The 13,698-nt window shown below is 53.1% G+C and overlaps 2 protein-coding genes across 2 annotated transcripts; both read right to left on the bottom strand.

The window, feature by feature from the left end:
* Nucleotides 1-328: 328 nt before the first annotated feature.
* Nucleotides 329-7,958, bottom strand: LOC311373456 (arsenite methyltransferase-like). The gene is made up of 10 exons (XM_084490226.1): nucleotides 7,809-7,958; nucleotides 7,316-7,358; nucleotides 6,563-6,690; nucleotides 5,700-5,850; nucleotides 4,168-4,304; nucleotides 3,866-3,935; nucleotides 3,645-3,726; nucleotides 2,533-2,664; nucleotides 980-1,119; nucleotides 329-514 (listed from the first exon to the last, which is right to left on the bottom strand). Exons 1-10 carry the CDS (start codon nucleotides 7,823-7,825, stop codon nucleotides 344-346), a joined length of 1,071 nt encoding a protein of 356 aa, XP_084346352.1. The 5' UTR covers nucleotides 7,826-7,958; the 3' UTR covers nucleotides 329-343.
* An 819-nt stretch (nucleotides 7,959-8,777) lies between these two features.
* On the bottom strand, nucleotides 8,778-13,057 carry LOC311373455 (uncharacterized protein; the record flags this gene model as incomplete). Its single annotated transcript, XM_084490225.1, has 3 exons — nucleotides 8,778-11,199; nucleotides 11,254-11,577; nucleotides 12,822-13,057. Coding segments are annotated over 3 exons (1,033 nt in total), but the record flags the coding sequence as incomplete, so codon positions are not given.
* Nucleotides 13,058-13,698: the final 641 nt, after the last annotated feature.

A 13,698-nucleotide genomic window follows, 5' to 3' on the forward strand; every position in this document is an offset into this window, starting at 1 on the left:
TACCATCACATGACTCATTTGACCATCACATGACTCATTTGACCATCACATGACTCATTGACATCACATGACTCATGCTACCCAGAGAACATCAGACACTACGGCGTTAGGCTGCGGTCGTTAGCGGTCGGAGGTGGAGGGAAGTCAGAGTGGGAAACGCGTCGTCGCCGACCTAAAAACATGGAAGCTCACGCTTAACTCGAAGACTACAAATGTTATATTGTTATATAAATGTAAATGATCTAGTTCTGAGTAAAAATGTTTAGACAGTAAGTGAAGCGACTTCACATGTCTGTGGTGGTGAGAGAAGCCTTCAATGAGAAGCAGTGCAGCCGTTACCACGCTAGACGCTGGATCGGTTTAAACTCGCTATGGAGACACGTGTACAAACAGCAGGACTCACTTTGGGAACGGCGGCGCCGGGCCCGCCGGGCTGCACGGTGAACTCATCGGAGAACCGGGAACGGATCAGGATCTCTGCCACCTCGCCGTCCACCGCCACCGCCTCCTTCGCCTGGAGGCAAACAAACACACACAGCGTCAACACCACCACCACAACGTGCTCCCAGACCAGTTGTTCCTTCCCGATTCCGATTCCTGACCTTGAGTACGGGCCGATAGCGAGTTGATACCGACACAGCGTCTAGTGACTTATCTTATTACAGCGCTGGGTTCTCTTCACTTACTGTCCACTATTCTTCTCCCAGAACTAGATCATTTACATTAATAATATATAATAGAAACAACATTAAAGTCTCTATGCCGGTCCGTAGAACCAGCGTCACACACTACGGTGTTACGCTGCCACCGCTAACCATCGGAGGAGGAGAGTCGGAACGGGAAAGTGAAGTTCTACGGACCGGCGTAGAGACTATCGGCGTGTACTCGCCGATAGTCGACACTGCGGGCCGTATCGGAGCAATGTCCGATACCGGTATCGGTATGGGATCAATCAGCTGATGGGTGGTTGGTTCCGGACCTTGAAGGTGTGGTGCGTGTCCAGGGTGAAGCTGTCCTCCAGGCCCGTGATGTGGCCCTCGTACATGACCTGAGCCGCCCTGCGGCCGCCGGCCGGGAGCTTGAAGAGCCGGTAGGTGGCTGAGACGAAACGGAAGTCCCCTGGTGGCAGGAGAGAGAGAGAGAGGACCAGGGGGGCGTTAGACCGTAGAGAGAGAGAGAGGACCAGGGGGGCGTTAGACCGTAGAGAGAGAGAGAGAGAGGACCAGGGGGGCGTTAGACCGTAGAGAGAGAGAGAGAGGACCAGGGGGGCGTTAGACCGTAGAGAGAGAGAGAGGACCAGGGGGGCGTTAGACCGTAGAGAGAGAGAGAGAGAGAGGACCAGGGGGGGCGTTAGACCGTAGAGAGAGAGAGAGAGAGAGGACCAGGGGGGCGTTAGACCGTAGAGAGAGAGAGAGAGAGAGGACCAGGGGGGCGTTAGACCGTAGAGAGAGAGAGAGAGGACCAGGGGGGCGTTAGACCGTAGAGAGAGAGGACCAGGGGGGCGTTAGACCGTAGAGAGAGAGAGAGAGAGGACCAGGGGGGCGTTAGACCGTAGAGAGAGAGAGAGAGAGGACCAGGGGGGCGTTAGACCGTAGAGAGAGAGAGAGAGAGGACCAGGGGGGCGTTAGACCGTAGGAGAGAGAGAGAGAGAGGACCAGGGGGGCGTTAGACCGTAGAGAGAGAGAGAGAGAGGACCAGGGGGGCGTTAGACCGTAGAGAGAGAGAGAGAGAGAGGACCAGGGGGGGCGTTAGACCGTAGAGAGAGAGAGAGAGAGGACCAGGGGGGCGTTAGACCGTAGAGAGAGAGAGAGAGGACCAGGGGGGCGTTAGACCGTAGAGAGAGAGAGAGAGAGGACCAGGGGGGCGTTAGACCGTAGAGAGAGAGAGAGAGAGAGAGAGGACCAGGGGGGGCGTTAGACCGTAGAGAGAGAGAGAGAGAGAGAGGACCAGGGGGGCGTTAGACCGTAGAGAGAGAGAGAGAGAGAGAGGACCAGGGGGGGCGTTAGACCGTAGAGAGAGAGAGAGAGAGGACCAGGGGGGCGTTAGACCGTAGAGAGAGAGAGAGAGAGAGAGGACCAGGGGGGCGTTAGACCGTAGAGAGAGAGAGAGAGAGAGAGGACCAGGGGGCGTTAGACCGTAGAGAGAGAGAGAGGACCAGGGGGGCGTTAGACCGTAGAGAGAGAGGACCAGGGGGGCGTTAGACCGTAGAGAGAGAGGACCAGGGGGGCGTTAGACCGTAGAGAGAGAGAGAGAGAGGACCAGGGGGGCGTTAGACCGTAGAGAGAGAGAGAGGACCAGGGGGGCGTTAGACCGTAGAGAGAGAGAGAGGACCAGGGGGGCGTTAGACCGTAGAGAGAGAGAGAGAGGACCAGGGGGGCGTTAGACCGTAGAGAGAGAGAGAGAGAGAGGACCAGGGGGGCGTTAGACCGTAGAGAGAGAGAGAGAGAGGACCAGGGGGGCGTTAGACCGTAGAGGACCGACCGCCGCAGGGACCTGGCGCTACGGGGGGTCCCCGAGGAGACGGTGGGTTACCCAGAATGCTCTGCAGCTCGCTGTTGTCCACGGTGACGGGGCTGGCGGTCAGCAGGCGCGGCGCGCTGAAGCCCACCTCCACAGCCAGCTGGAGGAGGTCCTCCCACCACAGGGCGCCGCTGATGCACTCGCCTGAGAACCAGAGAACAACACCTCAGAGACCAGGGGAGGAGGGGGGGGGAGGACTGGTACAGTAGTGGTGGTATAGTAGTAGTGGTAGTAGTATAGTAGTAGTATAGTAGTGGTAGTAGTAGTGGTAGTAGTATAGTAGTGGTGGTAGTAGTGGTAGTATAGTAGTGGTGGTAGTATAGTAGTAGTGGTAGTAGTATAGTAGTGGTAGTAGTATAGTAGTGGTAGTAGTATAGTAGTGGTAGTAGTATAGTAGTGGTGGTAGTATAGTAGTGGTGGTAGTATAGTAGTGGTAGTAGTATAGTAGTGGTGGTAGTATAGTAGTGGTGGTAGTAGTATAGTAGTAGTGGTAGTATAGTAGTGGTGGTAGTATAGTAGTGGTGGTAGTAGTATAGTAGTGGTAGTAGTAGTGGTAGTAGTATAGTAGTGGTAGTAGTATAGTAGTGGTAGTAGTAGTGGTAGTAGTATAGTAGTGGTAGTAGTAGTAGTAGTAGTATAGTAGTGGTGGTAGTATAGTAGTGGTGGTAGTATAGTGGTGGTAGTAGTAGTAGTAGTAGTAGTAGTAGTAGTGTTGTATAGTAGTAGTAGTGGTAGTATAGTAGTGGTGGTAGTAGTAGTAGTAGTAGTAGTAGTGTTGTATAGTAGTAGTGTTGTATAGTAGTAGTAGTAGTAGTAGTAGTAGTAGTGTTGTATAGTAGTAGCAGTAGCAGTAGTAGTAGTAGTGTTGTATAGTAGTAGTAGTAGTGTTGTATAGTAGTAGTAGTAGTAGTAGTGGTAGTAGTAATAGTAGTGTTGTATAGTAGTAGTAGTAGTAGTAGTAGTAGTGTTGTATAGTAGTAGCAGTAGTAGTAGTAGTAGTGTTGTATAGTAGTAGTAGTAGTAGTAGTGTTGTATAGTAGTAGCAGTAGTAGTAATAGTAGTGTTGTATAGTAGTAGTACTAGTAGTAGTAGTAGTAAAACATATTGAAACATCTCTGCAGTACCCCACAGTACTTGGTTCTGTTTGAGCTCCTCAGTCATTGGCCCGCTGCTGTAGACGTCGCTGAAGTAGAACTCCCCCCCATCCTGACCCGTTCAAACACACATTACTTCACAGCGTTGTTAATGACCTGCTACGTACGGTGCTTCAGAACAGGCACCTTGTATCTGGAGACTTTCACTGGAGGTCACAGGAAGAGGTCAGAGGTCACTGACCACGCCTTACCTTCAGAACGCGGAAGGCTTCCTCCAGGACGCGCCTCTTGTCCGGAGACAGGTTCACCACGCAGTTGGAACTGGGGAGCATCACACACAGCGGGGCCTCTTCAGTAAAACCACTTCATGGGTGAAACTCATGAAAACACAAACGCTCCACAGAAGGAGAGCGAGGTGAAGGAGGAGGAGGAGGAGGAGGAGGAGGAGGAGGAGGAGGAGGAGGAGGGGGAGGAGGAGGAGGAGGAGGGGGAGGAGGAGGAGGAGGAGGAGGAGGAGGAGGAGGAGGAGGAGCTCCCTGTGACGGCCTCTTACATGATGATGTCACAGGACTGGTCCTGGACGCCGGCCTCCTCCAGGGCCTCGATGTGACCCCGGACAAATGAGACGTTGGGCTTCTTGTAGCCAAACTCCTTCATGTGGTAGTCGAGGTACGTCCTGGCCACCTCCAGCTGGAGCCAACAGGCAGAGAACAGTCAGAACAGTCAGAGAACAGTCAGAACAGTCAGAGAACAGTCAGAACAGTCAGAGAACAGTCAGAGACCTTTAGACAGAGGAACAGTCAGAACAGTCAGAGAACAGTCAGAGACCTTTAGACAGAGGAACAGTCAGAACAGTCAGAGAACAGTCAGAGAACAGTCAGAGTACAGTCAGAGAACAGTCAGAGAACAGTCAGAGACCTATAGACAGAGGAACAGTCAGAGAACAGTCAGAGAACAGTCAGAGACCTTTAGACAGAAGAACAGTCAGAGAACAGTCAGAGAACAGTCAGAACAGTCAGAGAACAGTCAGAGAACAGTCAGAGAACAGTCAGAGAACAGTCAGAACAGTCAGAGAACAGTCAGAACAGTCAGAGACCTATAGACAGAAGAACAGTCAGAGAACAGTCAGAACAGTCAGAGAACAGTCAGAGACCTATAGACAGAGGAACAGTCAGAGACCTATAGACAGAGGAACAGCCAGAGACCTATAGACAGAGGAACAGCCAGAGAACAGTCAGAGAACAGTCAGCCTATAGACAGAGGAACAGTCCTGCATCCCGCGGTCACAAAGCTCCTCCAGTTGAGCTAAACAAGAAGGAGATTTCAGGCCATCTTTCTGATATCGTTTGGACCACGCTATGTGGACCACCTGGACTGTGTGGGTTAAGACCCCAACGAGGATCACAACTAGAGTGGTTCTGATACCCATACCACTGTCGGAAATTCCTCCCACACTGCCTAAAATGCAGTATCGGGTATCGGCGAGTACACGTTTACGACACAGAGAACATGAACACTGCAGTGTTACGCTGCGTTCGTTAGCGGTCGGAGGAGGAGAGGCCGAATGGGAAACAAGTCAATTAAGCTCATGCTTAATTATAAGACTGCAAATATAGTGTTATTTATACGTATAAATATATTATAAAGTCAATAATCTAGTTCTGAACAAAAAGAGTTGTGGACAGTAAGTGAAGCGACTTCACATGTCTGTCATGGTAACAGAAGCCTTCAATGAGAACCAGTGCTGTCAGTCGTTACAACGCTAGACACTGGATCAGTATAAACTTGGTCGGCCGAGACTCGAGGTCAGGAATCGTATCGGGAAGGAAGAAATGGAATCGGAACATCTCTAATCACAACAGGTCAACAGAACGGCAGCCCTGTCTCTAGTCTGTTGTGTAGACGATGGTCTGCTGGTACCTGGTCCTGTCTGTGTGCTGGTACCCGGTCCTGTCTATGTGCTGGTACCTGGTACCCGGTCCTGTCTATGTGCTGGTACCTGGTCCTGTCTGTGTGCTGGTACCTGGTACCCGGTCCTGTCTAAGCGCTGGTACCTGGTACCCGGTCCTGTCTATGCGCTGGTACCTGGTCCTCCGTCATGTCCACCCCGGTGACGTGGCCCTCCTCCCCGACCAGCTGGCTCAGCATGTAGCAGTCGCGCCCGCTGCCGCTGCCCAGGTCCAGAACCCGGCAGCCCTCCAGGCACTCCGGGACCACCAGCCCACAGCCGTAGTACCTGGGGGGTCGCACCGAGGGGGGGGGGGTCACACCGGGAGGGGGGGTCAAGGGGGGCCACACCGGGAGGGGGGGTCAGGGGGGGTCACACCGGGAGGGGGGGTCAGGGGGGTCACACCGAGGGGGGGGGGGTCAGGAGGGGCCACACCGAGGGGGGGGGGGGGGGGGGGTCACACCGGGAGGGGGGGTCACACCGGGAGGGGGGGTCAGGGGGGGCCACAACCACAGGGGGGCCACACCGGGAGGGGGGGGTCACACCGAGGGGGGGGGGGGCCACACCGGGAGGGGGGGGTCACACCGAGGGGGGGGGGGGTCACACCGGGAGGGGGGATCAGGGGGCACAAGGGGGCCACACTGACAGAAGTGTCAACAGGTGTCCCTTAGGGCTACGGTAGGGGTACGTTGGGGGTTTGGGGTACGGGTAGGGTAGGGTTTGGGGTTTAGAGTACGGTTAGGGGTTAGGGCTACGGTTAGGGGTTACGGTATGGTTTGGGGTACGGTTGGGGGCTACGGTTAGGGGTACGGTACGGTTGGGGGTACGGTTGGGGGTTACGGTTTGGGGGTACGGTACGGTTGGGGGTACGGTTTGGGGTACGGTTTGGCGGTACGGTACGGTTGGGGGTTACGGTTTGGGGGTACGGTACGGTTCGGGGTACGGTTTGGGGTACGGTTTGGCGGTACGGTCCGGTTGGGGGTACGGTCCGGGGACTGACTTGTCACTGACGTCGGGGTGCACCCTCTTCAGCGCCTGGCGGACGTGGGGCGGAGCCGGGGCGGACGGCGTCACGCAGGCGTTGGTCTTCAGATCCAACGTCTTCGTCAGGACCTTACCGTAGTACTCCTGGGGAGGAGCAGAGACATGAGGAGGAGGGGTGGCAGCAGTACTAGTAGTAGTAGTAGTAGTAGTAGTAGTAGTAGTAGTAGTAGTGGTATAGTAGTAGTAGTAGTAGTAGTAGTAGTAGTGGTGATAGTACTAGTAGTGATAGTAGTAGTAGTAGTGATAGTACTAGTAGTGATAGTAGTAGTAGTAGTAGCAGTAGTAGTAGTAGTAGTAGTAGTGGTATAGTAGTAGTAGTGGTGGTGGTAGTAGTAGTAGTAGTAGTAGTAGTAGTAGTAGTAGTAGTGGTAGTAGTAGTAGTGATAGTAGTAGTAGTAGTAGTGGTAGTAGTAGTAGTAGTAGTAGCAGTAGTAGTAGTAGTAGTAGCAGTAGTAGTGGTAGTAGTAGTAGTACTATTGTACTAATAGTAGTAGTATAGTAGTAGTAGGCTAGTAGTAGTAAGTATAGTAGTAGTAGTAAGTATAGTATAGGTATAGTATATAAGTATAATTAAACAAGATGCAGAAAAATTAGGGTGAGGTTATACTACATTCAGTGAGTGCAGTTTGTCCAATAACTGTATATAATAGGATATAAAAATAACTATATAACAGAACATAATACTAGACTTGAAAGAGAGAGCACATACTTTGACGTTCACATGCGTGGCGGTGTCCTCAAAGCCTCGGGTACTGCGAACAAAGAGTCATAATCATAACGTTATGATTATGACTCTAACGTTATCATAACGTTATGATTCATAACGCTATGATCTGAAGATATCTATAGATTTATAGACAGAACTGTCGCGCATGCGCACACAACTTCTAGACTATTTCGACTGCTATCTTCTTCATTAAAGATGTCCTTCATTAAATAATTTCATTAGGCATTGAGTGTTAAGTGTTCGTATTACTAAGCCCATGTTAGGTTGTATATATCATATATATATTTTAAAGTTAGAGAGAGAGAGCAGCACGTCTGCAGGTCGGACGAGTTGAGCCCGGGTCAGTGAACCCGCAGTAACAATAATAATACTCTGACAGCAGTACTATCAGCAGTAATAATACTGCATCATTCCATCATAACACATCAGCGCACAGTACTGACGGGACGCTGAGCGGTGAGGGGTCTATTCTTACCTCCCGGTGTCAGCCATCGTTACACTGGTCTAAGATGTGAGTCCCAGTCCGCGATGGGTGCAGCTTGACTTAAAAGAACGGGGACGGATCCCTGGATCACTGGATCACTGGTTCAGCCTGCTGCACTCTGGACCACTCAGTTCATCTCCCATGATGCCTTGCGTCCACAGACACGCCCCCTTTTGCCTCTCCGGTCCGCATGCATTGAAATAGTATGTAGGTATATATAGTAATAGGAGCTATGAGACTTCTATGTCCTTTGAATCATATGATGGTCAGATCCTGTTAGACGCCTTAAATGCCCTGGGAAACGGAAAAGCCTTTATTTTTATAAAGCGGATGGCTTTACAACTGAATATTCTCAATGTGTTTAATTGCTGTGTAGTGGTAGTAGTAGTACTAGTAATACTTGTGGTAGTAGTAATAGTAGGTTTAGTATATTAGTAGTACTAGTGGTAGTGGTTAATGACCATGATAAATGTCACAGCTGTGTGAATACTGAAGAATCAAACTATACATGGGATGGTATAGTAGTACTATCCTTGTGCAGGCGTTTGTGCATATATGCATTTTAAGGGTGCATACTTTTATTTATTATAAACATGCATAAGTCAGTGTACATGTGTGTAAGTGATGTCATTATCTTTGAATGTTTGATGTAAATGTGGGATTTAGACAACTTTATGTGTAGTGGGCCTCTGTCCCTGATATTTCTAGAATCAGAGTTGGAAGAAATTCTGTGTTTGAACATTTGAAATTCTGAACAGATGTGGTGGAATCCAAACGTAACATCTGGTAGTTTGAAACAATCTAGAGGTTAAAACATGTGTGCAGGGGCCACTGTAAAGGTACAGACTCTAACGGCACCTTAACGTGTTTATTTATTATGGACTTATACACGTCTTAGTCAGCAACAATACCGATAATAAATGACCGATAATAAAAGTAGTGTTCGCTGTCTTCACAGTATTTAAAGAGATGTTTATTAGACGTACATCCACCGTGGCGGTTTACTAATCGGGTTATGGACAACCCCACATTCAAAGCACAGGAGCACAGCCAGCTTCACCGGGTGACGAGCAGAACTCTTTGGCAAGAGGGTCAGAAACGTTGTGGCGATGACAGGAGCACCGCTCAGGCATCACTCACACTCACATTCAGGAGATTACAATGTGCTCCTAAACAATAAAATACTAATCTTTATCTTCATGTATGTGCCCACTATATCGTCGAACCCTTTGATAACGTGTCCCAGAATATTGTCACACACGAGCGCCACTGATGACGTCGTTCTTTCGACGAGGGACTTTGCGGATATGAAAATAATCTATTTGTAGTACCACCATTTCAGGAGAAAAGAATATATTTATTTATTTATTTTCCACCCTAAAAAAGTTATATTGAAAAGCACTTCAGAATGTGTTTAGGCCATACTGTGTATTATTCAACAGCCACATCATGTATTCAGTTGTACATTACAAAGTATCTCATGTACTCTGTCATAAGGTGTACATTAACAAGGGACTGGCTTTAAAGGTTTGATCAACAGAGAGACAGTTGTGCTTTGTAGACCAAAGCACCGTATTAAAATAAAGCATTTAAGTGTTTTATACAACGTTATAAAATAACCCAATACCATGTCAGAAAGAGCAGCTTCAATTACGTCTAGAACAGCTACATTTAAGATAGATCATCTTTAAGCCATATGGGTTTTATTGGATACTAATTCTAAAAAGCTTTTCATTGATTATTCACTTAAGGAGATACGCGAGGATCCAGCGACTGCTTCAATCGTCTGTGGCGTTGTTCGTGTGACATTCATCATGGACCATTAACCGTAAGCAAGTGTATTAAAGTAAGCTTGCATTTACTGCATATTCGTATCAAAGACAATATGCCTCGCAGATTAAGACTCAAATCATAGCTTGGTAGAATAGCATATTTGACTGTTTGAAAATGTTACGTCCTTCTTCCAAAAAAAATACATGCTGTGCAAAAAAAAAAAAAAAGAGACAAAGAGAAGCTTGACATGAGCTGATGTTAACCGGTCTGCACCAGACGGGCCGAGGCTGCTTCATCCTCACAGCCCTGAGCAGAGCCCTCACACTGAGCCTCCGCTGTCCGCTACACCACCGCACTACCAACACACGGCTCGTGTGTCGGTTCCTCGTGCACTCGTTCACAATCTGCTGGCTCGGTGGTTTAACCGCAATCTCACCTGCCCCCCCCCCGGGGGGGCGGGGGGGGGCTCCGGTGAGGAGCTCCTTGGGCTCAGGGTTCTGGCCCCCTGCTGGCGGCTCCTGGGCGCTGCACCCCGACGGGAGCAGAGGGGTTAAGGCCACAGCGGCTCCCTTAAGGGTTAAAGGGTTCTCTGGATTAGTTGAGGTCCGTTGCTCCCTTAAGGGTTAAAGGTTCTCTGGATTAGTTGAGGTCCGTTGCTCCCTTAAGGGTTAAAGGTTCTCTGGATTAGTTGAGGTCCGTTGCTCCCTTAAGGGTTAAAGGTTCTCTGGATGAGTTGAGGTCCTGTTGACCTCAGACGTCCGTCCGGACTCCGGACCGGTCCGTGTGGAATCCAGACGCACGTCAACGAGGTCAAACAGAGAACAACGCAACACATGGCGGAGGACAGCTGGACCACGACTGTTCTCTCTCTCTCTCTGCCCGGCACGGCCGCCGCCCTGAGGGGGAGTTCAGGTCCTACCGCCTCCAGCTCTAGGGACTACCGCCTCCAGCTCTAGGGACTACCGCCTCCAGCTCTAGGGACGGTCCTACCGCCTCCAGCTCTAGGGACGGTCCTACCGCCTCCAGCTCTAGGGACGGTCCTACCGCCTCCAGCTCTAGGGACGGTCCTACCGCCTCCAGCTCTAGGGACGGTCCTACCGCCTCCAGCTCTAGGGACGGTCCTACCGCCTCCAGCTCTAGGGACGGTGGCCGTGCTGCAGCACCTCCTGCTGGGGGAGGGCGGGAGGCGGTGCACCGGGCTCATGCTCCTCCTCCTGCTCCTCACCCCTCTGCCCTTCCTCAGCCCGCTCCTCCTCCTCCTCCTCCTCCTCCCTGAGAGCCCGTGGACCGCAGCTCTCGCAGAACTCTCCTCCACCGCCGCCTTCCTCCTCGTCGTCGTCCTCCTCCTCCTCCTCTTCGTCCTCAGTGCAGCCCAGGAGGCTCTCCAGCTCCTTCAGCTCCCTGCCCTCCCCCTCCTGCCCCTCCTCCCCCTCCCCCCCCACCCGCCCTCCTCCCCCCCCCCTCCTCCTCCTCCCCCGCGTGCCGCACACACACACCTCGATCCCCGAGTCGCCCGTGAAGCGCCGCCGCCGCCCGGCCGCGGGGGGGGGGCCTCGCTGCCCCCCCGGCTCCTTACCGCCGTCGCCTGCGCCGCCGCCTCCTCGCTCCCTCTTCTCCCCCCCCTCCCCCCCCTCCCCCCCCTCCTCCTCCTCCTCCTCCTCCCCCTCCTCCCCCTCCCCCTCGTCCGAGCGCGTGATGGAGCCCGTGAGCCGCGCGGCGTGCGGAGGCTTGTCGTCCGCCTTGGGGAGGAAGCCGCCGCCGCCCCCGCCGCCGCCGGCCGGGTCCGCCTCCTCCGGGCGGGGGCGGGGCCGCGGGGCGTCCGGGTCGGGGCCCGCCGGGAGGGGCGGGGCCTCCTGCTCCGCCCCTCCCGGGGGCCCCGGGGCCAGCGAGGAGGAGACGGTGTGTAAGGCGCTGTAGGGGGGGGGCGGGGTCAGGGGCCGGTTCACCACCTCCTCGTAGTCGGGCAGGAGGTAGTTAGGGAGGAACCCTGGGAGGAGAGAGGAGAGAGGGGAGAGGAGAGAGGGGAGGGGAGAGAGGGGAGAGGAGAGAGGGGAGGGGAGAGAGGGGAGAGGAGGAGGAGAGAGGGGAGGAGAGGGGAGAGGGGGGGAGAGGAGGAGAGGAGGAGAGGGGAGAGGAGGAGGGGAGGGGGGAGAGGGGAGGAGAGGGGAGGAGAGAGGAGAGAGGAGAGGGGAGAGGGGAGAGGGGAGGAGAGAGGAGAGAGGGGAGGGGAGGAGAGGAGAGAGGGGAGGGGAGGAGAGGAGAGAGGGGAGGGGAGGGGAGAGAGGGGAGAGAGGAGAGGAGAGAGGAGAGGAGGAGAGGGGAGAGGGGAGGAGAGAGGGGAGAGGGGAGGGGAGGAGAGGAGAGAGGGGAGGGGAGGAGAGGAGAGAGGGGAGGGGAGGGGAGAGAGGGGAGAGAGGAGAGGAGAGAGGAGAGGAGGAGGGGAGGGGAGGGGAGAGAGGGGAGAGGAGGAGGGGAGAGAGGAGAGAGGGGAGAGGAGAGGGGGGAGAGGAGAGAGGAGAGAGGAGAGAGGAGAGGAGAGAGGAGAGGGGAGAGGGGAGAGGGGATGGACAGCGTGAGTGGGCTGGTCTGCTGAGGAGGATGGCCCCGTCAGGCTGGGGAGGTTCCCTGAGTGAGACGCCTCACCCTGAGTGAGACGCCTCACCCTGAGTGAGACGCCTCACCCTGACGGCTCCTGACCCGCTGGCTGTCGCTCTGCGTGGTCGACTCCGCCGTCGGTGTGTGAATGTGTGAATTAACCGTTGTGAGTCACACTGGATAAAAGTGGAGGTGTAGTTGTGGGGTCTTACTGCAGTAGGTGTAGTTGTGGTGTAGTTGTGGTGTAGTTGTGGGGTCTTACTGCAGTAGGAGGTGTAGTTGAGGTGTAGTTGTGGGGTCTTACTGCAGTAGGAGGTGTAGTTGAGGTGTAGTTGTGGGGTCTTACTGCAGTAGGAGGTGTAGTTGTGGGGTCTTACTGCAGTAGAAGGGCAGGCTGGTGTAGTTGAGGTGTAGTTGTGGGGTCTTACTGCAGTAGAAGGGCAGGCTGGTGTAGTTGTGGGGTCTTACTGCAGTAGGAGGTGTAGTTGTGGTGTAGTTGTGGTGTAGTTGAGGTGTAGTTGTGGGGTCTTACTGCAGTAGAAGGGCAGGCTGGTGTAGTTGTGGGGTCTTACTGCAGTAGGAGGTGTAGTTGTGGTGTAGTTGTGGTGTAGTTGAGGTGTAGTTGTGGGGTCTTACTGCAGTAGAAGGGCAGGCTGGTGTAGTTGTGGGCCTCTCGGTAGGCGATGAGGTTGATCTCGTGCTGTCGGTGCTGCTGCTGCAGGCGGTGCTTGGTGCGGCGGTGGTGGCAGATACAGAAGCAGCTGAGCAGGACGATGATGGCCCACACCAGCCAGAACCCTGCAGCACAGAGGAGGAGCACACGCCATAGACTCACTGCAACGGTCAACCGACTGCATCCATACTGCGCTGTTCTGACCAGGGGCCGCTCAAAGCACCTTAGAGCACTGCCTCACATTCACCCGTTCATCACTCATTCACACACTGACGGCGGAGTCAGCCCCTCAGGGCGACAGCCAGCGGGTCAGGAGCAGTCAGGGGGAGGCGTCTCTCTCAGGGACACCTCCACACTCCGCTAGGAGGAGGAGGAGCCGGGGATCAGACCAGCGACCTTCAGGGGACCAGCGACCTTCAGGGGACCAGCGACCCGCTCTGCCTCCTGAGCCTCACGCCGCCCCCACTCGATGTTTTTGATCCGTTAGATAAAGAAGCAGTAAGGGGTGGAGCCTCTTCTTGGGACACTGGGGTGTGGTTTATACAGTGAACACTATGTCATCATGACTCTGTTCAACGCTAGGCTAATAGACTGTGGACTCAAACTCTGGCAAACAACGTTTAAATACAACGGTCAAGTTATTATGGACAGCTATGATAAGTAATTGATAAGAGATGCATCATTAAGCAATCATTAAGATTGCTCAATGATCATTAAGCAATATATTATTATAAGTCGTCAAAAAGTTGTTCATTTATTTCAGGAGGTGTGTGTATGACCCCAGGTATCAGATTAGAAACACTTGTTATGGTCGTGGTACAAGTACAGAACAAGAGGGGC

This window comes from Micromesistius poutassou (genome assembly GCF_964030765.1).
Source record: "Micromesistius poutassou genome assembly, contig: SCAFFOLD_5711, whole genome shotgun sequence".
NCBI lineage: Eukaryota > Metazoa > Chordata > Actinopteri > Gadiformes > Gadidae > Micromesistius > Micromesistius poutassou.

Bases quoted from the DNA above. Each gene is read 5' to 3' on its own strand.
- LOC311373456 (XM_084490226.1), bottom strand. The intron at 4,305-5,699 runs GTACCAGCGCAT...TGTTGGCTCCAG, and splicing joins TGGACATGACGGAGGACCAG to CTGGAGGTGGCCAGGACGTA. The intron at 1,120-2,532 runs GTAACCCACCGT...TCCTGCCACCAG, and splicing joins CGAGCTGCAGAGCATTCTGG to GGGACTTCCGTTTCGTCTCA.